Here is a 25,358-nt window from a genome sequence, read left to right as displayed (position 1 = left end):
GAGGATTGCTTGGTTTAAGAAAATAAGGTGATATTGGCACCTTTTGCGTGTCTTCAGAGTGTTTTGGGTTTACAGAACTTGTGCTGAAATGTTCCTTGCTGATAATTATGAGCTAACTGAATGAGTCTAATGCTAGAAGATGCTTTTCGTTACATTTAATCAGTGTATCCTACATCAGTTTAATTTAAATGCCTGACAGACTTGATGCAGTTAATCGTAACATTTGTTTCTAGCTTGAGCATTCTTTCCTTTGTTGGAAATGGTAAGAAAAGTATGTATATTTCTAGCTAAAAAGAATAATTTCTTGAAATCTTACACTGAATTTTAAGGTAAACATGAAGTGGAAACTGCCTAAAAGTTGTTCAGAGTTGCTTAGGGTTTTGTAAGAATACACAGATACAGAGACGAAAAGCGTCTTCGGGTGCTAGTAAGAAAGATTTTCAAGTAAGCTGTAGCAATGACCTGATGTTTAATTCTCAAAAAAAAAAAAATTATATGGCTTTTAGATGCTTAGGAATGATAAACACACTAGTGTTTAATTGTTCTTCAGCAATAGCCCAGTTGAATGATTTGTGCACAAGTTTAACCTAAATTCATCCTAACAGATTGAGCTTGCCACTATGCTAATTGTTCTTAGGACTGCTGGGTGAATGCACTTATTTTCAGAGGTCATTTGATCTACATGAAGTGAACTCCAGAAGTAGTTTAATCTGATACAAAACATCTACATCTTGAATAAGTGTCTTTAAAACAGGGGAAAAAAAAAAGCCATTTAGTCTCAAGACATTGAACTCTACTGAGTTTGAATTAGCAACTTAAAAACAATGGGCCAAATTCACAGAAGTTAGTTTAGGCAGATGTCTGGCATCCTAGAGAACTAGTACTCCGAGGAAGAGTAGTTTGTGTTCTTGCTACTGTCAGTCTGCATTTTTTTAGGGGTAAGCTACTTTATATTTAGGTGTGAAAAGATGATGATGAATCAGTGCTGCTGTCACCAGCATTGTCTGCTTTTACATTGGCACTAACGGAAAGGATACTAGCAATCTCCTTTTGCACATCTGTCAGCATCTTCTCTGTAGGCTTCTGCGTCTGAAGACCAATGAGAGACAGAGTAGTGTAGAGAAAATGTGTCCTAATGTTTCCATATTTCCAAGAACCTAATCTGGAATTACTCTTTCTTCCTCACTGTGATAACTGTCAAAAGACCAAAAAAGTCCTTTTAGTCATGATTTTCTGAACCAGAGGAGTCCATGTTAGATCTGTTTTCCATACCGGATTGTGGGTGAAACCCAGGTGAAAGCAAGAAAGGGAATAATGTCTGACAAAATTACTGTTAACTCACGTTCCTCTCTGGACACTTGTAGCTGTGCTTCTGCTCCCAGATGGAACAGGCTGCCTGAGTTGCAGGAGGATGTTCTGTGTGAAAGCCGTTTACCAGGGTGAGCTCTTCTGACTGTTTGAGATTGCTTGGAAAGAAAAAGGCAATGGCTTTTTGTGTGTGACACGGATTTGATGACAAAACTATTTCCTGGCTTCCAAGACTCAAATTGGTGAGGCACAAAGTGGCCAGTGGCGCTAGAGAAGACTAGCCAAGAATCCCTAGGTTTAACTTTGGGGTGGGGGAGAAGCAACACTGTGTTGTCAGCATATTTCATTGGAGTGCTTATGACTCTGGATGTGTGGTGGTGTAAGAGAGATCAGGATCTGGCCTTTTCAGCATTGAGTGCTACATATGGTTGGGAGGTCTTCTTGTCTGGCTGGTAGCGGTATGGATGAGGCTGTTGTAGATGCCAGCAGATACAACAAAGACTCGCGTTAGCTTCAAGCTCCGCTGGGAATACAGGGTCAAAAATCAGTGCTTGCTGAGTGGGAAAGGACAAAGCTAGTAGGGAAAGAGATGCTATTTTTAAGTTTCCAAAAATATTAAAGCAAATTCTTAAAATCCTTGGGAATATGCCTCTAGCAAGCAAAATCTGGAGTTGCCTTAATCCTTAAGGTTGACCCAGAATTAATTTTCTTTTAAACAAAACAAAACAAAACCTCACCCAAGCAACCTGTCCAAATAAACATCTCCATTTTTTGTTAGCAGAGACTGCATTTAGGTTAGCATTAAATCAGACCTTCTTTAAAAGATGGGAAAAAATAAAGATTCAAGTTAATTATATGATTAAACTGGGAAATTTTCCATTTTGGCAGTGTTCTGTTAAATAACACTCGGCTACAATGATAGGCCTTAGCACATCTGGTCTGAAAAACACAGGAAGAGGAAATACATTGTTTATCAGACTAAATACAGTTGGATTGGACATCTTCTTTCAGTAAAATGGTCAGAGACGGTGGCTGATATATACTGGGCCAGATTTTCAGTTGTAAATACTACAGTTCCATGTATTCCACTGGTTATAATTGTATTTACAGTCCACTGAGGAACATCGTCTCTTTGCAGAATATAAAATTAAAATTAAACCACGTGCTGTGGGTCAGCTAATGAGAGATGCAGAGTACCCACATTTCCTTTGGGCTATATGTATGTTTTAAGCCTTTCAGTTGTGCCAAGGATGAGAAAAATCTGGGTGGGTTCAGCCTGAAGACAGCAGTTATATGCATTCATTATTGCTCATAATCTGTCTGTTATTTCTGTTTGAACAGAGTCCATTAATTACCAGTTTATTTCATGTTTACGGCATGTGTATATTTGCACTGCATACTGGGAGAGAGGGAAACTCCTTCTGGAGGCCTCCGGCATCAGGACTGACAGGAGAAGCATTGGAAAGAGCTGTCAGCGTGCTGGTCTGTTTTATCTGTGAATAGTGGTCGTGGCTGGGGGGCACTCAAAGCTACTGGTAACAGTGGTTTAGCCCAGATTCATTTTGGCCAACCTTAGGCTGCTGCTCCTTACCTAGGTGCCCAAGGCATGCTATATAGTCACCTGAGAGAAACAGAAATCTCCTGGTGGGTGGAGAGGATACAACGCCTTTTCATTCTGCCAGTTACATACAGGAAACTTCCTGAACTTAGGCATATCAGCAAGTGTCTTCATTTATGATGAATCTGAGCATTGCTGTGCTCATCAGCAGTGTGCCCTTGCAGCCTGGCTCCTTCTTGTAGCTTATGCACACCTGCAGGGTGTTTTGGAAGCCACTGGACTGAGTTATGTTGACAGTGGGGAGGGAAGGGGCAAGAAAGTATGTGTACCCTGGGGTGAGTGTCCATGTGAGGTTTTGTTGATTTCCCTGCTCAGTGAAGAACTGCGTGTAGATGAGCCTGTGGTATGTTTTCTGTACTTCTGTGGAGCTTCACTCTTAGGTGTGAGCTAGTTATGAGCCAGGCTTCAGTGATTGTCACTAACAGCGAGATGAAGAAGCTCTTTGATCTTGCTCAGATCTTACCTTTAGGTAGCTGATTTGTTCTCAGTCTTTGTTGGGAGCACTGTTTCAGAATTCAGCTGTGAGCACCAGTTCCTTTAGAGCTAAGGTAGAGCTTTCCTCTTCATCTGCTGTTTCTGCCAGGAGTACCTGATCTGATGATGTTAGTTACTGCTGTCTCTGGAATTCAGCTAAAGAGACAATAAAGATAATTCTGTGCCAGAATGGAGAAAGAGAAGGGCTAAAAGAAAGCAAGCGGTGTCACAACTGGGTGAAGCATCCACCATTACTGTATCGTGCTGCTTCATGGCATGTTTTGCTCTTGCTTCTGAGTACAGTGAAAGAGCACACAAAGCTGTCTTCCCAGTATCAACCTCTCAATGACCCCAAGGCTAGCGTTTGTTGTAAAAAGAAAGTCAGACCTATTCCTCCCTGGAGGTTTGAATGAACTAACATAGTGCTGGCTTGTAAGAAGTGGAAAGAAGTGAAAATGCAGAAGCTTGAAGGATCTTGACTTTTGCTTGCCCTGCAGAATTCACTTACCTAAAAGTTGATAAGCAAACCAAGTTTTACTCTTGCTGTTATGACAGAACAAGTGAAGTATTGCATTTTTAGCACTTAGAAATCTCTGCTTTCTTTTGAAAGCAGAGGAGAGGAAAGATACCTAGTACCTCATGATTAGAATTTAGTGGATTATCTCTAATACGCTATAGTAAATGAGGCCGTTTCCTTTTTTAGCCTTGTCCATTACCATTTTAAAAACTGTTTTTTTCATGACATTATATGCAATATGGTGTCTGGCTGTGACTTTGATTATTGGGAAGGAAACTCTTGCAATGTTCGCGCATGACAAATAATTTTTCTGATGCGTGATTTGCTGACTTTGGGCAAAAGCCTATTTTCTTCCTGCTCACCAAGGAACTCTTGAGGCAGGCAAATGCACTCACTTCTCCTCTACAGAGCAGAGAAAGCATTTCTGGAGCTCATACAAAGTGATTCATGGCCTTATGCAGTCCCTGTAGGCCAGAAAGCCCAAAGATGCAGACACTCTATTCCTCCTCCATTTTCCTCTGAAATGAGAGTGCAGCAGTAACTCTAACAACTAGTCTCTGGCTGCTGAGTAACCAAGCTGTAGTTTAAGGTAGGGAGCATTTTCCCTTTTGCACTTAATGGAGTACTGTGTATTCAGGCTGGATGTCAGTATTTGCTTCTGTAAATATGACAGTATCAGTTTGCGTCCTCCACCTGAGTCCCTTATCTGTCTATATTCATATCTCCCAAGGAGAGAAGATAATCTTTCAGCTTCTATAATATCAAATATCCCTGCCCTAACCTGAATGCACAAAAGTAGAGTGCAATGAAATATAGCTACTTTCTTTGATTTAATTTATTTTTTTCTTGGAAAATAATTTTGCCTACATTCAGTAGTAATGAAAAGATAGTATCAACAATCAGAGAGCAGTAAAACTGTTGAGAGTTGTTCATAATGCCTGGGATGATCATGTTAATTAGAGGTGGGAAGGGCTAGTAGACAGCTCGGTTCCCTGCACTGAACAGTGCTGGGTTACACCTGTATTCTCCATCAAGCTTGTGATACCCTAGGATAAGTAGATTTATCAAGTAGCATGACACAAACTTAATGGGTCAAGTTACTTGAGGTTGTTGATGTATTAAAATCCCGTAAGAAAATATTTTAAAATGAAAGTTGTAAGAGAAAGTGAAAAATCCCTCAACAGCTACTTACACACACTCAATAGCTCAAATTTCTGTATTGTTTTCCCACTTTCAAAAAGGGAGATTTTGAAGCACAGGTGGGTTGCAGCCAGTATTTTCAAGTTTAATGGTCTGAGCTTTTGGGGGTTTTTCTCCTCCTGCAGCGAAGAGCATCTGCACTTTTTCCGTGGATAGTCATTGCAAAAACAACTTACACAACATTGTAAAATGTAGAGTGGTAACTGAGGATCCTGTAGCACTTTTCATGAATTAAGGTGAGATTTTTCTGATTGCATGTTAATGTCTGCGTTTGAGCAGGACACCGTAGCTAGTCAGTATACCTAACGAATGGAAGCCTGCTTATCCTACGTGCCGGAGTTGGTCAGATGAACTGCACCCTAAACTCCATTGACTGTTACACATGGCTTGCAGGCAGACGCTGACACTACAGACATCTGAAATCAGGCAAGATGGATCTTCGCCTGGGAGCGTGCTGGCTGGATTGCAGCACTGATATTTGTGTTGTGGTTAGCAATGGTACTTACCTCTGCTTCCAACTTGATGCTTGTTGGGAAGTGTGAGGCCTTTTTTGTTTTGTTTTTGCCTTTTTTGCCTTTTTTTTTCTTTTATTCTAGAGCAGGTAGCACTACAGGGGTGGATAAAGCAACTGATCCTTGGCTATAATACTGTGGCATAAAAATGATTTGGCGTTTCTCAAGTATTTTAGAGATAAGGTTACTATATGAACATTGGACCATGCATAACTTAGAATGTGTTAAGATACATAATATTTGTGTCCCAGTTGATGAAAGTATTTCCTTATGCTTATTCAATACTAGATACCTATCATGAAACTTTCCCTAAGGAATCTGCTAGAATGACAGAAGATTCAAGTCTTCATCTGTGATACGAAACGATCAACCACAAGAGCTCCATTGTGATTTCAAAATCTTCCCCCCGCCTCCAGTTCCAGCTTACAAAAGTGTTTCCAATTTCGCATAGTTGGCTATCTGCATGTATGCTTACAGTCTGTACAGAAATGCACTAAAATGAGTTGCCCTACCAGGGAAGGCTTTATGTTGTATAGAAAATGTGGCACTAGGTACTGCTCTTCATGTGCACAGGAGAGTTAACAGGTGTCGATCTCGTTTACAGAAATGATGGCGCTTTGCAATTTTCTATAATATATTGCAATATATTTAAGTGTCCTGTTTGACATGTGAAATGAAATTAAGTTAATGCATTGTTATGTATTTGAAGTATGAGGAAGATGATTCACTAACGACCAGCAAGGTTTTTAGAAGGTGTCCAATATGTAGCTGTCTGTGTGATCTGTCTGGTGTATGTGATGTTAAAGGAAGCAACAGTACCGTCACTGTTTAGAATGAAGAGTTTCTTTTGAATGATGCAATAGCTTACAGTGTCTTTCCTTTGTAGCTGCCCAATGTGGTGAAGGGGAAGCAATTCTTGAAAAAGTTCAAGATAACTGGTTAACTGTGAATGGGCCTAATCTTTCGTGAAACCAAGAAAATTTTTGGACACACACAGGACTTGAATACTCAAAAGGATTGGAACTTAGTGTTGTGCCAAAGTTAAACTACTGCAGTTGGCAGAAGTTCTGCACTGTAAATAGAAGACTGATTAAAAGACAGCTTGTAAAAAAAGAAAAAAAAAAAAATCAAATTTTAATACAGTACATTTTTATTCTGATACATGATGGAAACATTCTGTTTTAGACCTTTTTTGAAGAGGCTTCAGTGACCACTAGATTTTGTCCTCTTATATTTTGTTTGGCCTAATACTATATGTTTAGTAAGATGGGCTTTATTGCCTGTGTTCTTTGATATGTGATTAAGCTTATAGCTTTGAGTGACCAAACATTTTACAGAGTAAAAGTTCTTAGAAACAGTATAACATAACTGATATTTCTGTGTCTTATTTATCAGGCTCTGCACAAACTTGGAAAGTTGTGCTGGACTTGTACAACTCATGTATGGGAACACAGCATACTTCTGGATATTACAAACCTAAGCCTTTGTGGCAGTACGGATCTTGTCTTTGGATTTATTTTTGTTATTTTTTTGAGGCAAAGAGACGAACGGATGCTGCTGTAAAATATTTGTAATATTGCCATTATTGCTTTCTGTAGCAATTATTGCTTTTGCTTCAACAGATAAAGAAAATAAATCAGAGATAGAAAAATCCTAAAAGACGCTGGTAGAAGAAAGGATCATGTGGGAACTTCTGAAAATAAACTTTATACCAAAAATTTGAAAACAGAAATAATGGAATAAATGTCTCCTTACTGAGTGCGTGTGGTTTTAAGAGGTGATGTGAAAACCAGGAATCATGTCTGTATGAAAATGTCACAACCTAGATCTCCTCAAATGTCTTTTCTCCTGTTACACAAAACTGAATTTCACCAATTCCTCGGATGCATTGAATTTGGAGAGCTGGCTTGGCTGAACAGCCAGTGCGAGGTCAGCTTCACGTGCGAGTCAGTACAGCTGCTTGTTGCTGAACTGTTCTGCTGTGTCAGCAGGCCAGGGATGTTCACGTGATTTTTCTTATTAAGGCGGATGCTCTTTATTATCGCATTTAAAATATTTGGGGTGGGAAGAGTAGGGGCAACTAGGAACCACCTCCCTGCTGAAGTCCCTGTCAGTTGGGCATCATGCTTTGTGGCTGCTTTTAACGTGTGCCTTATCCTCAGAGAAGAAGGGTCTGAGATGAGCACTTTCTGTTGAGCTCTGCATCTCTCCAGCAAGCCTGACTTGCTGTCACTCACAGAAGCTCCCCGCCGGAGGCAGTGCTGCTGTCTTGCATTGGCATGGCTCATCGCACCTGTCTACTTCAGCTGTTGTGCTGCAACTGGAGGGGCTAAAGACCCGGTCTTCCCTGCAGGACCTAGCATCATGCCCACAGACCTATCCCCACCTGAGAAAAAGATGTTTTTAAGGCGATAGAATCGTTCCTGTGCTGTAGCTTATGACAGTCCCAAAAAATTACATCCCTAGCTGAAGTAGTGACCTATGCACAGGCCTGGAGATGAGCGCTAGTAGTCAGTACAGCTTGGTGTTTGGCCAAATAGTTTTACTTGGTTTGGTGAAAAAAAGGGGGAGGGGGGAGAATGTTTATTCAAGAATCTGTCAGCTAATGAGGGAGTTATGAAAAGCCCTGGATTATGCACACAGTCACCTTTTTTTAAACAGTTACCTTTTTTGTTTACAGTGTTATCAGCAATTCCAAAATGCTGCAATTCAGTCGATATTTTCACAAGAGACCAGCTGGCCTTGTGGGTTGTTTCCCCTCTCCCAGCCTCCTCTTCCCAGCCCCTTCCATCTTCCATTTGTTTTCATAACAATACTGTCAACTACTATTTTTAAGAATTTAAAATACCAAGCCACTTTGTGCGCTGCCTTATTTTTCTTTTTATGCCAGCAAGTTCCCTCTAGAATGATGTTAAATTGCTCCCTGTGGACCTGGCATTGCTTTGAAATACTGCTGGTGGTGGTCTTCAGTCTGTCGGATGGTGGTTTCTAACATTTTTGGTTGTTAAATGACTTGTTGCACTTCAAATACTGTAAAATGAAACCTTTGAATATATTTATATGTTTCTACTGCTATGATGTTGAACTATTAGCATTGTGACTAATTCCTCTCCCATGTGTGTTTCTTTGCAGGCTCAGTGCTGAGCTGATGTTCATTACCTTAAAATATTTATTTGGTAGAAGAAAGAAAAGACGGAAAAAGGGAAAGTGTGTGTCGCACCTAGTTGATTTGTGTCTTTGGGTGAAAATAAAGGTCAGTGTTGGCAGTAATTCTCCTCTTAGTGATTTTCAGTTTTCCTAAATGAAAGCCAAATAGGAAAAAACCATAATTGCAGTGAAGCCTGTCTTAAGGGACTAATGGAAGAGGGCCCACAAAATAGCCTCTAATAATAACATGTTCTGAACTGAAGGAGATGGTACAAACAATATTACAAGTGTAAGTGCTCTCAATCCTGCAGTTTATTTCCTACAGCTGGCCAGAGCCTCCAGGTGAAGTCCAGCTGCAAGGATTTCTGTGCAAGCATCGTACCCGGCACCCACAAAGTGCAGAAACAGAGGCCCGTGGAAGCCCTGTGATGAAGTGGCTCATCATTTTCTTAGTGATAGCACAAAGTTAAAAACTGCATCGCTGATGTATGTTTTATGGTGTTCTTTGCTCTAAATTCATTTCACTTGCAACAATTTCAGGAAGGGAGCACTTGTGGGCAAAGTCCATTCTTGATTTCTGCATTTTGTTTGCGTTTGTTCATTGAGCAGTGCTTTCCCTCTGCTTCGCCTCATGCTTTCTGCGGGCACTGATACTTGTACAAGGCAAATATGAAGCCATAGAAGCTAAATTTAATAGCGGTTTCCACTGGCCCTTTCCAGCAGTGCAAAAGCTGCATGGGAAACGAGGCACTGGAGAATCAACAGTTTGGTTGTTTCCCTTGTGGATGCAGTCTCCCTTGCCAGCCTCCATATGGAAAAGGAGAGCACGACTGGAAAAGCCCATGAGTTGTGAGGGTCACTCAAGGGCAGTCCTGAAGCCCTGGATATATTTCTTGAACGTAGCATATTTTTTTCTAATTCTTTAGATTTGTTTCTCTTTGTTCTGCAAGACAGCAATATTGTAGGAAGTCAGCTCAGTTTAATGGATGTTATTAGAATAGAGGTCTACAGCAGCCAAGGCTGCTTAAATGGTGTCCTAGAGGAGTTGCCATCAGTGTTAGTTAGTCCTGCCCCGTCTTGAAAACCGCAGTAGTAAAATTTTGACCTAGAGAGGTAACAAATCTGCCATGATCTCCACGGCCTGGTTTCATCACAAGTAGCAATTAAGCAACAAGCATAACTGTGGCCAGGGGAAGTTAATGAGTTTTCAGAAAAACTGATAAAACTGAAAAAAGGGCATAGAAGGGGGCATACAAACTTCAGCATGCCCAACAGCGAGTCTGTTGGGTTTTTTTCCAGTTAGAGCAGTGTATCAGAGATACCACTCTTTGCCGTGACTTCAGCAACCAGCTTGTATCCAGAGAGCATCAAGGTACAATCTCAGGGCTTGTACTACACGGCTGAGTGAAGCAGTTCAGTCGTGTGATTCTTATCAGTACTGGAAATCTGCAGGCTTGCGCAGGAAGATCACTGCTTTAGGATTCTTCCTGGCACCTGATCACCACCACCTTTCTGTCTTTGCAGAAAGCTTTTTTCCTCTTCTCTTTTCAACAGCGTTCTGGTCAAACCCAAGGGCATGCTCATTCTGTTCATCATTTATCTTACTAGACAGAAAATAGTTGCAAAACACATTAATAGCTGAACACATCTGTGCGTAGTGCATCCTTTTGGCAATAACGACTTTATTGGGTTTTGTGAGGCCTGAGGGGGAAGGATTATGGCCTAGTTAATATGGCTTGCCAGGGGTTTGAAAGGTTGTGCTGTTTTAAGGTAGAACAGGCAAATGAACCATCTTTTGGGGGATGTGTCCTCTCCTGTCTGTCCTAAGAACCCCTAAACACCTTTTGGCTTCTGTTAACAACAAGCAGTTCTTACTCTTTGATTTCCATGATGCACAACCCCTCCCCTCCCCATTCATTTTTGTTGAGTTTTACTAGAACTGTGGGGTGGCTTGATAATTTACAAAGAAACCAGATTCCATGGTTTTACTCTTCTGGAGAGATGAGAAAGCAAAAGGAGATTCCCTGCCCGCTGGACTCGGCAGCTGGTTGGAGCAGTGATGCTGCTCTGGCTATCTCCACCTCCCCAGTCACCTTTTCCTGCTTGGTTTCTTGCCTGATGCCCTTCTGCTCAGCCGCTGGCCTCTTGACTCTCATGTTAGTACTGCCCTGGTTTCAATTATACTCTCTTCCTTCCGCAGTGCATGAGAGTGCCGGAGCACTTTCCCCCTTTAGGAGTAAGGAGTCATTTTAGTTCCCACTTTTGCCTTTGCTTAGTCCTGGTTTTACCTTCCTTGGGGACAGATCTGGATTTAGCAGATGCAGCTTCCTCTTGGTCACGTTTGGCTGAACTGGTTTCTCAGCTAGCTTGAGATGGATGGAGGTTCATCCTGATTCTACCAGCACTTCTTTAAAGATGTACTGAGTTTGAGACAATTATTAAATTTTTTCTGAAATTTGGGTCAGTAACTTCTAGGAGCTTTGGCTCAGGAGGGGCAGTCTTTTGCCACCCTCACTCAGTGTGACCACTTACTGTTGAAGGAGGATTGCTCTTGAGCTCTGCAGTTGCATCTCAAACCATTGTAGTAAGATATGCTAGAGCTCATCTGAGCTTGTCAGAGCTTTAACTGCAGTTTTGTTTGCAGTTTGTAGTAGTGATAACCTCTGTATGCCCCTAGCCATGAAATGTTGTTATTTGTATTACCCTCCCGCCTTAGTCATGGACAATATCCCCTTACATGTGACACCATGCAAAGAGGATGAAAGATGGTCTCTGCTGTAAAGAACTTGCAATCTAAATAAAAGGCAAGAGACAAGGACACAGCCAATGTCAGCAAATAAAGAGCCGCTCCTCTTTTCATGAACATGTTTAGGGAAGAGCATATGTTATGACTGTCAAAAAAGAAAACTAATCTTCCCTCAAGGTATGAATATTTCACAATATCTGTAAGAATCCACTTAACAATTCAGGAGCCACCCATCCTTTGAGGAATGCTGCCTGTGGGCCTTACTGCCCTCTTCACTGCAGGCAGCTCTCTTTCTTTGAGAAGGGAACTAGTCTCTCTTTTGCTTTCTTCCAAGGGCAGCTCCATTCCAGCATATTTTAATAAAGCTATAAACTATGTGAGAGCTGCATTATTCCTTAGCCGATGTGTGTGGGTAGTGCTTACCAAGATAGGGCCCTAGTTGCCGACCAAGGTTTCTCGTTTCTACTGTGTGTGCTTGATGGTCTCTGAAACCTTTGTGGTGTGCATTCTGCTGGCACAAGAGTGGCCAGGCTGTGGCAAGGACCCATGGAGGCTATCACAATACAAATAATAACATCAGTAATTAAAGAAGCACTGGGGGAGAATTCTTCTGAATTAATTTTGCCACAGAGTAGATCGGGAAGCAGGGAGAAGAAGGGCTGTTGGGATCTAGACAAGCTCTGTCTGTCACACTGTATTTTCTTTTCCTGGCCAAAAGGCTCAGGGAATAGGGCAGTGTGACAAATTCCTGCCTATTGCTTGAGTTGTCTTCACCACCCAGGCTTTCTCTGGGCTCACCCTGACTGCAAGATGAAGCACGCTACCCTGCTCCCCGTTCACTGAGGCTGAAGCTGGGTCACAGCACCTCACTGCCGGCATAATGAGGCATGCTCGTGTGAACAGCTACAATAGCTTTGCTGATGCACAGGAACTTGTTCGGCGACCACAACTTACTGGAGCCCATTTGTTTTTTTGGTCCGATGTTCACGTGCTGAGCTGGTGGTTTAGGCTGGTGGTGGAGTAAGACATTGGCTGCCTTTAGGAAGAGATTAATCTACAGCTCCTTTTTATCTCCAAAGCTGCCTACACAGAGCAGCTGCAGCAGCGCGGGCTCTCGTAGGGCTCATATATCTGAGCCCCCTCAAAGCTGCCTCTTCCACAGACGTTGTTTTCTCCTGCATGAAGCCGAGGCTAACAGCACCACAGCAAATCATGCCATGCAAACTCAGGCAAACAGCTTTACTTAAGTACAGTGGGAATTTGTATTCTGGCAGCCACACTGATGACTCGGGTCTTAGAGGAGAAATTGAGCAAATCTCTGGTGCTGACAAGGCACAGGAATTTCCTAAAGTTGCATTTTTTTATTTTCTGTAACTAATACATGAGGAGCCTTTTAAACGCCTGAGGGGAGGCAGGAGAAGGGGAGAGCCAGGCAAGGGAGGAAGGAAGAAGAGAGGCAATATTATGCCCATGACTTATGACTGAAACCATGCAGTCAGCTGCTAGGCCCCCTGTGTGGTGCTCAGGAATCGCTGCTCTCCTATCACTGATTTACCAGACAAAGGCATTCTCTGCATTGCAACACAGAGCCTTTGCAGACCACGTTGGTATCCTCAGAGGCAACGACGGCTGAATCCCCCAGCCCTAGAGGACTCTGCAATCCAAGCTGGCAGCCAAACGGCTGCTCTGGGATTTGCCCCTGGGAATGCCTTGCTCTTTGTGTTTTACTTTGAGCTGGGGCCACATTTCACTTTGATTACTCATGTTTCTTTTTTGGTTTTTCTTCTTTTTGATTTGTTCTTAACCGTCTTGCTGGATTTTCATGCTTTGCTCATTAGACTGGTGTGTTGCAGCGTGACCAGCAGTCCTGGAAGAGTGGGAAATGAACGCATGTGTCCAGCATATATGAGAAGTGTTGTAACTGTTTAGACACTAATGCTAACCTCCGCAGGCTGACTCCTGTGCACTCTGCCTGTTCTGCAGCAGCATATCACACGGGTCTGCGGGCAGGAGGAAGCCAGATGGTTTCGGTGTGCACATACAAGCAGCTCTGATTGCGCTCGCCTACCTTGATGCTTTTAACAAAAAGACTGAGGCATGTCGAGCAAACTCCTGATTCTCTCCAGACTTACTTGCTAAGCAGTTTCCTACGTTCAGGAGGGGCTGTTTGCCAAGCAGCAAGTTTAAAAGCAAAAGAAACCTCAATACCCCTTCATTTCTCTGATCAAATCTACCTGCCAAAGTGGCGTTTCTACCCAGGGATTTATGCCAGCTGATGCTGCATCCAGTCATAGCTATGCTGGTACAGAAGGATATTTTGAGGACGTATCCACATAGAAAGAACAAAGAAAACCAAACCCAGAACCCATGTTTTACATGTCTACTTGAAGGAAACCTTTAAAATTATCCATACGAGCAGTCCTTTGGCCTCAAAAGCTGTTCTGGTATAGGCAGGTTCATCAGTCCATTTTGCAGGTTAAGGAAGTACAAGGATGACTTTTCAGCTCACCTTCTCCAAACCTGCATGGTGATTAGAGGGATGATAATGGACCTTCCTGGATGGACGGACTGGCAAGGTGGAGAGAGGAAACAGCACTGCACTACAATTAAAACACAGCACACTCTGTGCACGGTAGTATCATGAGGCAGGGCAGACAGCTGGGGTAGCTACAACTTCACCTAGGTGCTGTTAATGAACAACGATGTGCCTGAGAATTTTGACGTCTTGAAGGAGCTCTGGGATCGGTCTTCACTGTGTCGTGTCCCCTTTTCCCATAGCAGCGTAGGGGGCCCTGGGAAATCCTGCCTTGGAAAGCCTGAGATGTCACGAGTTTCCCCTTCTGCTTTAGGGCAGAACTGAAATCAAATGGCAAAGTTACCGAAATACACTCCCGCCCACCCCTGCGCAGGCTGCGGGCCAAGATACTAAGAGAACAACTCCACAATTATGCAATTAATTTACCAAAGCAGGGGACACTTTGGCTCAACTATTTGTTACAAGATCTTGCAACATTTCCATTACAGTGACTTGTGACCGAACTCCGCGCCAGAGCCGGGGAGGTGTGACGGCCCTGCTGCCCGTCGGGGAGCGCAAGCACCCGCCTCCCAAAACCGACGGGCAAAGGCCAGAAACGGGAGTCGCCCGCCGCCCCGAGGCAGGGCCTTCCTCTGCCCTCGCTTTGCTCGGCGGGCTCACCCTCGGCAAGGCCGGCGCCCCCCTTCCCAGGCGGTGCGCCGGCCTAGCGGCGCTCCCCGCCCGGCTCTCATCTCCCAGCCCGGCTAGCGGAGGAGGACACCAGGCCTTCCGCGGCCGTTCGTTCGCTCAGGCACTCAGCGGCCAGGGCCTGCGGGAGGGGAGCCGTGCCCGGCGGTCGGGACTACAGCTCCCGGCGGGCCGCGCTCCGCAGCCCCCCCTCACACCGCCCTGCCTAAGATGGCCGCTGCCCGCCGCCTCCCCTCTAGCCCGCGCCGCCCCTAACTCGGTGCCCCCGGCGGCCCGCCGCCGCCGCGCCGCCGCCCTCGGTGGACCTCCCGGAGGGGCGGCCCGGCAGGGGGCGCGCTGCCGCCGGGCGGCGGCGGCCGGTCCGGGCGTGAGCGGCGGGATGGAGCCGCTGCTGGGCTGGCAGTTCGAGGACTCCCTCTTCGGCCCGAGCCGGGAGCGGGGCCCGGGCGGCGGGGCCGGGCCGGCCTGCGGAGCGAAGCACTGCGAGCCCCGCGTGAGGAGCCGGCGGCGGCGGGGGGGCGGCGGGAGCGGCCGAAAGGGCCGCCCGGGTAGGGCGGGGGCGGCCTCGGCCCCCCTGACGGGTTTGTGCTGTGCCCGCAGTGGTTTCGCAGCGAGGCGGACGGCGGGGAAGGCGCCGGGGGGCTAACGGCCAGCAAGTTCCGGGCGGACTGGGCCTACCGGCAGCAGGAGTTTGAGGTACTTCCAGGGCTCTGGCACGGCCTGGGGCCTGGGCCGAGCCCGGGCCCTGGTCGGTGGAAGTTGCGGGGGTATAAGCTGGGGTGATCCTGTAGTCCCCGCCGTGCTGAGTGCGTGTGTTTGTGTATTTCTGTAAAAAAGCCTCCCGGCTGAGGCACAGCCTGGGGGTGCTGGAGTCCGTGGCGCGGTTACGTCCAGCTTGATGGCTCCTGGTTTGTGCTGACGGCGTGACAGCCCCACGGGCAGTCACGGTGAGCTGGCGAAGAGCCGTCCTGCTGGCTGAGCTGCGGTCAGGCCACGATGGGTAACTGTGCTCTGGCGAGCTCCCCCAGCCAGATGACATCTTTCCAGGAGTCAGCGTGAAGTCGGTGTAAACTGGCCAGAAATGCTGCTCTGCGCCCAGAGCTGATCCGGATCAGGCTTGCGCATCTGAGCGGTTCAGCGGTGAGCAGAGCTGGTGTTTGTGGCCATGGACCTCATGGTCAGCCAGAGTTAAGCATGTGGATTTCTCTGCTCCTGGGGATAATAACATGTCCCACAAAGGCTGTCAGATTGCTGGCAACCACCTGGCTGCCAGCTCACCTTTCTTAGAGCTCCCCCAGCTGTCAGGTGAAAGCTGACTGTAGTTGTCAGGCTCCTGACAGTTGGCTTATGAGCCTCATCATTAATTGTCCCACCTCTCTGCTGCCTCCCCTCGCTCTGGATGGCTGGTTGTGCCTTTGGGGTGCATTTATGTTCCCCGTTTCTCTTCCTGCCTGCTGTAGTCCTTGACCCTGCCCTCACTGTCTACTTCCTGAGCCTCCTTCCTGATCATTGATGCTCTCCTGCCTCTGTAGTCGTAGTTGCAGAAATCTAGTCTTTTGTTACCTTGTTTCCTGGTTGAAATCAGCTGCTTCTGCCCTTGTTTCAACTGTAATAGCTTCTTGTTCCAGGCTATGGTTTGCATTAGAGGCTCCCTGATTTCAAAGCCCTCAGGCCGACTTCTGACTCCACTCCTTTCGCCTTGCCCATTGGATTTGGTGATCTTTTTGTACCTCAGTTGGCACTGACTTCTGCTTTTTAATGTTATTTCAGCACTACTGCTGTCTTGTCTATACCCGACAGATGCTTTCCTGTCTCAGCTGGGATGCCTTGAAGGGATTCATAAAAGTGTGCTGAGAAGAGAGATGCCTCGGGCTGCAGTCAGATGTGGCTGCTGACCCTCAGGAAGAGCAGATTGCTCCTTGCTGTGTGCTGTGGTGCCCTCTCAGGAGAGAATGACATCCCCTCAGATCTGCTAGTGGAACAGACCGTTGTTTCCTAACCCTTTTCTGTGGCAGTGATCCATGTTAAAAACATCTAGTCTTCAGTCTTATTGCTAATCTGGATCACTGTGACAGAACCAGAACCAGAACTAGACTGTACATAAAATTACAGATTTGAGAGTGCCGACCTTAGAAAGTGGGCTGGAAATAAGTAAATGGGGGTAGTAATCTCTTCACTCGTTCTGAATACTTTTTTACGTCAGCCTAGGCCACTTGGTAGGAAATGCCAAGGACAGCAGTGATCTGAGCTGTGCCCATTTTTAGGATATAGATGACTGTAGAATCTGCTTGGGATTCGTAATGCCTGATCCTTGCCAGGTTATATCCCTTTGTCACATAACAGAGCGAACAGGGGTGTCCTGCAACCCTCCTCTAATCCATTTTCACCAGGGGCTGCTGCACTCACTGGGCAGAGGGGAGCTCCCTCTTTTGCTTGAGAAGGAATGCAAGCTAACACCAGGGAAGAAAAATACGTCAGCCACTTTGCTAGGAAGTATTTAGGGTATGTCGCCTAGAAGCTTTTTCTGTTAGAACCATTCAGGCTTGCAAGGAATAATTGAATATTCATTTTGAGAGATGGGAGAATGAGCACTGCTCTTTAGTCTTCTGGTCTGGGCACTGACATAAAGGGGGAGGAACCAGGAATCCAGTCTTAGCTTCACTGAATACTTAATTTAATGCATTTAAATGTTAATTGGAGTCCTGGTGAGTGCCCTGAGCATTAAGCTACAGAAATATTGCTCATTCTTGTCTTTTTCCTTAGCCCAATTAATATTTAATTATTTCATGCAAATTAGAACCACCCTACAGAAACAATGGAGATTCACTTTCCTTGTTGTATTCTCCAATGTGCTGATTATCCATGTGAGGTGAAGTACTTGCAGGTTCAAACCTTGCCGTGGAGAATGTCACAGATTTGAAACAAGATCATCCAAATTTAGGATGAGTCCTCTGATCATTGAGTTGGTAGCTGGGGAAAAGATGCCTTGAGTCACATATTGCCCAGGTCGATAGATGATCCCTTCTGGATCAGGCCTGGTGGGGGAGAGGTGGACAGATGTGTGGTGAATCCTGTCAGGGCTTAAACACGAGTTAGGATTGAGGTTGCTTATCACTGTCTAGACTTGGCTGTGTAGTACCGGGGCCCTCGTTTGTTGCTGGCATAGGTGGTAGCTGAGCCCAGAGAAATGAAAATGTGGACTTCAGCTCCTGAATTCCCTTTGTGACTGTAGTCATAAACAAAACATACTGTCAGGCTTTCTTTTAAATGAAAATGTCTCACTGTTTTGTTTGGCTTTTCTTTTTGTCGACACTACTAGAAAGCCCTGTGTGAGTACTCGAACTGCTTACTAGTCTTACCTCCCAGTAACATTGCAATGAGACGAGATGTCCAAGAGGGTCAGGCTCGGTGTTTATGTCGCCTGGGAAGGCACAAAGAGGCTCTGGATATCGCAGAAAAATTGGTAAATAATGCAATCTTTCTTTTAGGCCTTGAACGTGAAAATATTGCCAGTACTTCTCTTATATGGACTATTTTCTGGAAAAATAGTCTTCATGTCTATAATCCTTCAGGATGTTCAGTGCTCAGAGTATTTGGTAAACAGAGGGTAACTGTCACTGCAGATATAATCACTCTTTAGAAATCAGAACACCCTGTACCACAATGAGCTCCCTGTGCAGGGAGGCTGGTAGTCCTGGAAGGGACTAAATATCATGCTCTGCCAGGCAGAATTAATGTAATGTAATAGGAATTATAAGAAAGGGGATAAATGAGTGCTTAAATCTTTCCACTATAAAAGTGACGGTTCAAAACTCCCTTTTATTTCCATATACTTGCTGCCAAACTGCCACCAAGAAGAGTATCTAACCACAAATTGAGTTTTTCCCATAAAGGAAAAAGTCCAGAGGCTCTGAAGTCTGCTAGAATTTTACTGCTGCTGTTTATTTTATGTAAAGGGTGTTTATACTACAAAGAAGGGCAGCTGTATAAAACTCTGAAGGCAAATAAACAAATGACAGCATTCGGAGCCTTCTTGCCTTTCAGACTGGGACAAGCTAGCTAGAGGGAATGCTGTCAGCTTGATTGTGCGTGATCCGTATCACGTATCATTTAAAATTAAGAGCACAGTTTTGTACAATTTAAAAATTACCTTTAGTGATATTTGTATGTCATTTTTCAGGGAGACATTTTCTTAGGCTCTGAAGGATGATTCTGTTCTACTCCTGTTTTTAATCTATTGTCTTTTGTTTCTAGAGAAACGGCGCTACTAACACAGATCACTTAACAACAGTTCTCAACCTGCAGTTTGCCATTTACCAGGGTCTGGAAAATGTAGAAGAAAAGATCACATGTCTGCAGCAGCTGATCTGCTTACATCCTTTCAACCCTTGGTACTGGAAGTTACTTGCTGAATCTTACATGAGCCTTTTACAGAGTTTGTCTCCATTAGTCATTCCAGAAACAAATCTAAATCAGTCTGAAGAGGTTACTGTAAGTGATAGTAGTTTCAAAACATCAGCTGGAAGAGAGATTAATTTGCAGCCTCACAGATCAGATGGCCAGAAAGAAGGCCCTTGGTTCAGCCTTGCTACAGAAACAAAGAGGGAGAATGCCGTGACTTGTAGCAGCAGCCAAGCTGTAAAAGAATTCCTCTGCACTTCAGAAGAACTGGAAAGGATGGATGAAGGGAAACGCACAGCCTCCAAGTCCTGGGAGCAGAACATGTCGAAGAGAGTTGGGATAAAGGCATGTGCCTCGTTTATTAGAGCAAGGTAGCTAAACGTATTCTTAGAATATTGTTAACTTCTCCCAGTTGAGAACAATTTAAAGCATATTTTTCCCAGCCTTAATATTTTCAGTTTACATTTTCAATTTAAATGTTTGTTTCAGCAATGGCAATGCTAACTTAGAAGCACCCTGCTATTGCTTTAGATCTAAAAAGCAAAGTCCACTAGCGTGGTAGCTGTGAACAACCTAAATCTGAGCAGAAAGAGTTAACCAGTGTCATGCACTGTTGAGAAGTAAAGCGTTTTTTAATGACCTTATTATATGAATCTTTTGAAGTAATTATATACAAAAGGGCTTGTTCTTCAATAAATGCTCCTGTTAGAGCATGGCTGTTTCCTGGTTTGGTATTAAAGATGCAGCAGCAGAAGTGCCCCAAAGGGAAGGCTAGCCAGTCTTCCTTCTGCGAGTACCACCTGTCTTCTTTGCTTGAAGCCTCATGCTTGAGCGAAAATGTATGTTATAATAATGCCCCAATCTGCATAATGGATGAGGTTGAAAAATGAACTCTGTGACAGCTGATTGACAGGGCTGCATTAAAATGCTCTTTTCTTTTCTTCTCTCTCTTCCTACCTAAAACTCTTGCACACAACAAAAATCCCCAAAACATAATCTTTCAAAGAGATAATTAGGATCTGGCTTTGTTAAAATAGTCTTGGAGGTTTTTTTCCCCTCTTGCCTCTCAGTAACATATTAGTCACCAAACGTATTTAAAGCCATTTTATGAACTTCCGCACATGTTTACAGAGAACACTTTATAACTGCCCTGTTAGGGAAAGTTTTAAGAAATCTAAAAAAAGATACGGTAGCTTTTAACTGTACTCAGACTAAGAGGCGGTGACTTTGCTACTTGGGAGAAGTTAATAGATTTAGTACTGATACTGAATATTAAAGCTCCATTCATAGTAAAATAATCTGTGTTGCTTGTTTCAATGTGTATGATTCAGCATTGAGACAATTATAAACTGTGGGATTTACTTGCTTGGCTGCACAGTTTCACAAAGTGTTACTGCGGTTTATATTTGCAGATACACTTGTTCAGGGTAAGCTTCTCCCCTGCCCAGGTCTTATGCATTAACTAGGTTGTCTAGTATGTTCAGGTCTGTTGGATTTTAAGTGAGATGTGGGTGTTGCATAAACATATGTGCAGCATAAATTGTACCTGGAAAAGAGATGTTAGTATCGCTTTTTGTAGGAAATAAAGTTCTGTGTTAACGCATCATGAATAATTGACTCTTCTAGTTCTGCCAACAACAACAAAAAATTTGGAGAAATGGTTTTGTTTAATTTTCATTGAGATTTCATTCTTTCTTATATTATGTTGATGCAAATTTTGAAACAAAAACGCTTTACAAATTAAAAAGACTTTCCATTTTTATTTTGAATTTCCCAGTCAAAACTTTACTGAATTTACAAATGGTTTCTTGACTCAGACTTGTAAATTTTGATGTTTATAATGCTCAAATGAAAACTTTCATCTAAAATCTTAAGTCTTCTCTTCATAAAAATACCCACCTTTATTGTAAGACCTGCTTCATTTAACTTCGGTAAATGGGATAAAAAAATCTGTTGTTGTTCTTTTTGCATGAAGCTTGAATTAAACGTAGTTTCGGTAATGATACTGCTAAGTCCCAGTGTTCCCTTGGTTGAATATACTTAGGTACTTCCTCTGCTGACATGTTTTACAGTCCTTGTGTGAGGTGGACTCTGGAAACTGCCACTGTTCTCTCTGGTCGAGCAGTTCGTGATGGGGTCCCTCCGTGACATGAAGCCACATTGTCAGCATAATGTCTAACCTTCACTGAATCATGGTGGTGACTTCTGGGGCACTGCCTTGAACATAAAACTGTGGTGAAAGGTTTTAGAAAATATCCCAAGGTTGGCCTGTGTGGGGAGGATGTTTGGTATTTGTCTAAAACCCGCAAATTTCTAGCTTTTCAGGTTACAAAGATAATCACTGCCATAGGCAAAAATGCTCTGCGGTCTTGTTAGGTGTTACTAAGGATGTGGGACACCTGATATGCTGCAGTTAGTGCTAGCAGATCCAAGCTTCACTTTTAAATTGTGTGGCAAATACATGGGGGAAAAAATGTTTGCGCAGAGCAGCCAGAGATACTTGGCACATTGTTTTTCAAAAGTTCTTCTCAGTACTTCTGTCATAGCACAAATATACCATACCTATAGTAGATTGATATGGATTTGTTCATTTCTTTGCAGTTTTTGCAGTCGGCAAAAGTCAGGAAGAAGAACTGTTTTAAAGTATTATATTTTTGGTTTGTTTGAAGTTTGCTGACTTACTCTTTTGCCAGCTATGCCTTTTTTTAACTCCCTCTTTCATTTCAGGCTTTTACTTCAACTTATCCAGTTGCAACAGTCGTCCTTTGCGCTAGAGAATAACGTAAAAGGCCAAAAAGAAATTGATGACAAGGTGGCACGACTTGGTTTCAATGAAAACTCCTTGCTGTTGATGACCAAGGTAGGGGGATGTTTCATTGTGTGCAAGTTCTCAGCTATACGTAGGCTGGTTGAGGTACCTGAGCCAGTTCAGGCACAAAGTCCTGTAAGCGGCACTCCCCTGAGCTAATTAACTGGGCCAGGAAGCAAGGTAAATTAGCTGGGGTGGGTAGCCCCAGTAGTGTGTTATCTGGAGCTGACAGTGATACCTATATAGCTCTGGCTTGTGTCATGCAGCTGTATCTCTGTTCTGCTGAGATTCTCCTTTTGGGAATGTTCAGGGTTCTTAAGTTTCTCATTGGACCTGTATTTGCAGCTGCATCATCACTGTGTGTTTCCTGGGATGCAGATTTTATCTCAGGAATTTTGCATGCCACAAAGTGAATCACAAGTATGAAATGGAAGTGGGGATTACTTTGATGGCCACAGCACTATTAAACACTTCCAGAAAAAGTATTAAACATTTTCAGAACAAGCCAGAGACATCCTTTTACATGATTTCTTCCTTCTGTTTCATGTACTGGCTTCTAGTTTTACAGAAATACAAAGGAGGAGAGTAACATTGCATGACTTTATTCATAGAGATTAAACATTTTTAGTACTATTTATAGAGTTTCTGACTTTTATCTTAAGGAACAAAAGGAAGCCAGTGAGATTCTAACAAGTTGGTGAAAGCCCAGCTGCTGCGGGGTTGGCAGGCGGTCGTGTGGGATTTCATCCATAAGAGGGCAGTAGCTTGCAGTCTGTCTCAGGTTGTGAAAAGGTTGGGAGAAGAAACTTCCCTCCTTGCCTCCCTTGGTCCCACACCCCCCCAGGAGGAGATCCGGAGTGTTGGTGCTGTTGCAAGGTGAGCACTGAACGCAGAGTTGGCGTTGAGATTTCCGCTGCTAGTCAGAGAGTAAAAATCCCCCTGTACAAGCATAGCCGGAATCTGGGCGGGGTTGTGCAGCTGTGAAGCTTGGGCTCTCAGCTCTCCATGTTTATTGCAGAATGCAACAGGCAGGCAACTGGATCGTGACTTGGAAACTTCTCCTGGATGGCGTGTGGTTCATGTGTCAAGGGCTTTTCTTGTAAAGATCTGTTATTAATGTCAAATTTGCTGTTTTCTCTGCGAGTTATTTTCTTGTTTCCCATCTTCTTTCTTACTCTGTTTGCAGGTTATGGGGCAGGATCTTATACCAGAAAGGCTAAAAGAGGAATTTCAGGGTGAGGTAAAATGCATAGGCCCTTCAGCACTGTCATCACTGGTAACCGCATCAGCCACAGAATTTGAAATCAAATGGTTCGGTAATCTCCAAGATGATTTATGTCACTTTGATAGACAATTCCATTCAGATATAGGTCTCCCACCTTCGGTAACTTAAAGGTTTTGTTGTATTTATTCTCATCTCTCCAAATAATTATGGAATGATATATGCAATAAAGTTAATATTACATTTTTTAAGAATTCTTATTGTATATCTTTTAAGAATATATGTATAAATCTCTGCATTTAAACTCTTAACATCTCATCTTCTTCTTTGTTCACTGATTTGTTTGTATTTAAAGTAGTAAGGAATCCGGAATAAAATCGAGCTTTCACTTCAGCTTTCAGAGGTAGCTTTCCATCATAAACCTCACCATGTTGTGATTGGAGCACCTGTAATTTTTTGAGGTCTGCAATGCCAGTGGGGTGGAAGGCTTCCTTTATGGTGTCCAGTTTGAAAGTTTCTTGGTGTCAAATTCTATGTTGTTGCATTTAGACTCATGGAATTAGCCATTTTCTTAATTAATTTTTTAAATATTTCTTGATTAAGTTACATTATAGTGATTTATTGTTCAGAAATGGATAGCTAGGATTCTTAAATATATTTATGCTGAGAAATTGTCAATAAGAATAATTCCATATGTTTTAGGAAAAAAATCTAAGTGGCAAGTATTGAACCTAGAACTGGAAGGAGATTTTCTTTCTTCAAAGCTAAGAGTTTTTAGGAGGTGCAGAACTAGCTATAGTCTTGTCTTCAATGTGCTTATATGAGGGAGGAGAAAAACTGTCAACATTGTTTATATGCACTGAAGAGTGTTTAGTCAGATCATACCCTTTGTAAAACCCTGCAAGGAAGGAGATCTTTGCTGTGAAAACTGGCAGTGTTGTTTCTGCATCACACAGCTCCTTATGTTATGCTTTCAGTTGATAATGACACCACTTTGCCTTACTTTCTGAAGCATCAATGCCACGTGCTTTGGGCTTCTACAGAAAAAGGCAGAGATTATCCTGTAGTTTCTTTTGCTTGAAATAATTTACATTTGAGGCAAACAAGGTGTGTTCTTCCCCCATCTTCTCTTAAACTGAGACATAAATTCTTCATAGCATTTTGTAAAAGTGTTCTTTAATGGATATAGTTTAAAACCAGGAATCTCTTAGATGTCATTTGCTGTGACTTTTCTTCGTGTTTTCCTGTGTTTTCTTTCTGAAGTACTAAAGAGTGCTGAAACTTTATATAACTCACAGTTGAATGGTAATTCACCACATGAGAACGCACTTTGTATCTGCTACATTTAGGTGAATTTTAAAGCTTTAAGATACTGGTTAGGGAACCTGTGACTAACCCTTGGTATGGTATAGCCCTCTGCCAAGTTGGCTGTGAAACCTTTCCGGAAAAATGGAATATCGCCTTCAGCCATGTCAAATTATCTTTGATAGTTTGGTGACTTAATGCGATTAAACCACATCCTGGTCAGCTTGTTACGAAAGATGATGACTTGGCAAGTATACTTGGGTAAGCATTAACACACTCATAATGTATTACAGAATATTTGGTTTAGTCATGCGTGTGCTTTGCTAGGTGGAAATTTTTGTGTGTGTGTGTAGAGCACTATATTTGGATGGCAGCGAAGCCTGCCTGAAGGGCTGGAGATGCTTTTAAGACTAACTGGTGTCGTAAGTTTTCAGTAGAGCCTGTCCATAACGTGCTGTAAATGAATTACGATGTTGGCATCAACAGTAGAATGTCTTACAGCACAGATGTAGCAAACATGGAAAGCTTAATGCCAAATATGTCAGCGGTATGTCTCCCGGTTTCCTCTTAAACTTAAGGTCATGAGTACCCACATAAAAAGGCTATAATTTGTTTTGCCACAGCTCTCGAGTAGGTTCAGTAGTTAGGACACCAGAAAACAGCTTTTGTGGAACCAGGTCTGTATAGATATTTAATGGGAACTTGCCAAATGATTTGGCTCCACAATTTAGAAGGTGGAAATGGCATTGGAGCTGTTTTAGCAGCAAATTAAATACTTGCCAAATGTTGTCATTTTGTGGCTGAGATGTCCGAAATACACAGTGGCTAGCCAAGGTGATTTGGAAACATTTGCTGTGTGTGCAGATTGTTTGACTT

General features: G+C 43.4%; 2 protein-coding genes across 8 annotated transcripts in view; both read left to right on the top strand.

The window, feature by feature from the left end:
- The window catches only part of ZHX1 (zinc fingers and homeoboxes 1), a 28,409-nt gene extending 21,678 nt beyond the window's left edge, over positions 1–6,731 (top strand). For 4 of the 5 annotated variants that reach the window (XM_075023896.1, XM_075023895.1, XM_075023898.1 and 1 more), the window contains one exon: positions 5,918–6,056. The gene's annotated coding sequence lies outside the window, so the exon portion shown is untranslated. Of the gene's footprint in view, positions 1–5,917; positions 6,057–6,515 lie in introns of those variants that run through there. The other variant, XM_075023899.1, reaches the window with a different exon arrangement.
- Positions 20–23,423, top strand: C3H8orf76 (chromosome 3 C8orf76 homolog). 3 transcript variants are annotated; one of them, XM_075023904.1, is made up of 6 exons: positions 20–7,558; positions 8,762–8,882; positions 18,065–18,208; positions 19,000–19,517; positions 21,874–22,006; positions 23,142–23,423. In XM_075023904.1, the coding sequence occupies exons 2-6, from the start codon at positions 8,778–8,780 to the stop codon at positions 23,346–23,348; spliced, it is 1,107 nt and encodes a 368-aa protein (XP_074880005.1). In that variant the 5' UTR covers positions 20–7,558; positions 8,762–8,777; the 3' UTR covers positions 23,349–23,423. The 3 variants fall into 3 exon arrangements, with proteins under 3 accessions (XP_074880005.1, XP_074880003.1, XP_074880004.1); XM_075023902.1 differs by lacking the exons at positions 20–7,558; positions 8,762–8,882 and adding exons at positions 15,007–15,238; positions 15,346–15,441; XM_075023903.1 differs by lacking the exons at positions 20–7,558; positions 8,762–8,882 and adding an exon at positions 15,007–15,238.
- Positions 23,424–25,358: the final 1,935 nt, after the last annotated feature.

This window comes from Buteo buteo, chromosome 3 (genome assembly GCF_964188355.1).
Source record: "Buteo buteo chromosome 3, bButBut1.hap1.1, whole genome shotgun sequence".
NCBI lineage: Eukaryota > Metazoa > Chordata > Aves > Accipitriformes > Accipitridae > Buteo > Buteo buteo.
Note: the sequence above shows the minus strand (reverse complement) of the source record. Positions and strands in the feature narration are given on the sequence as shown.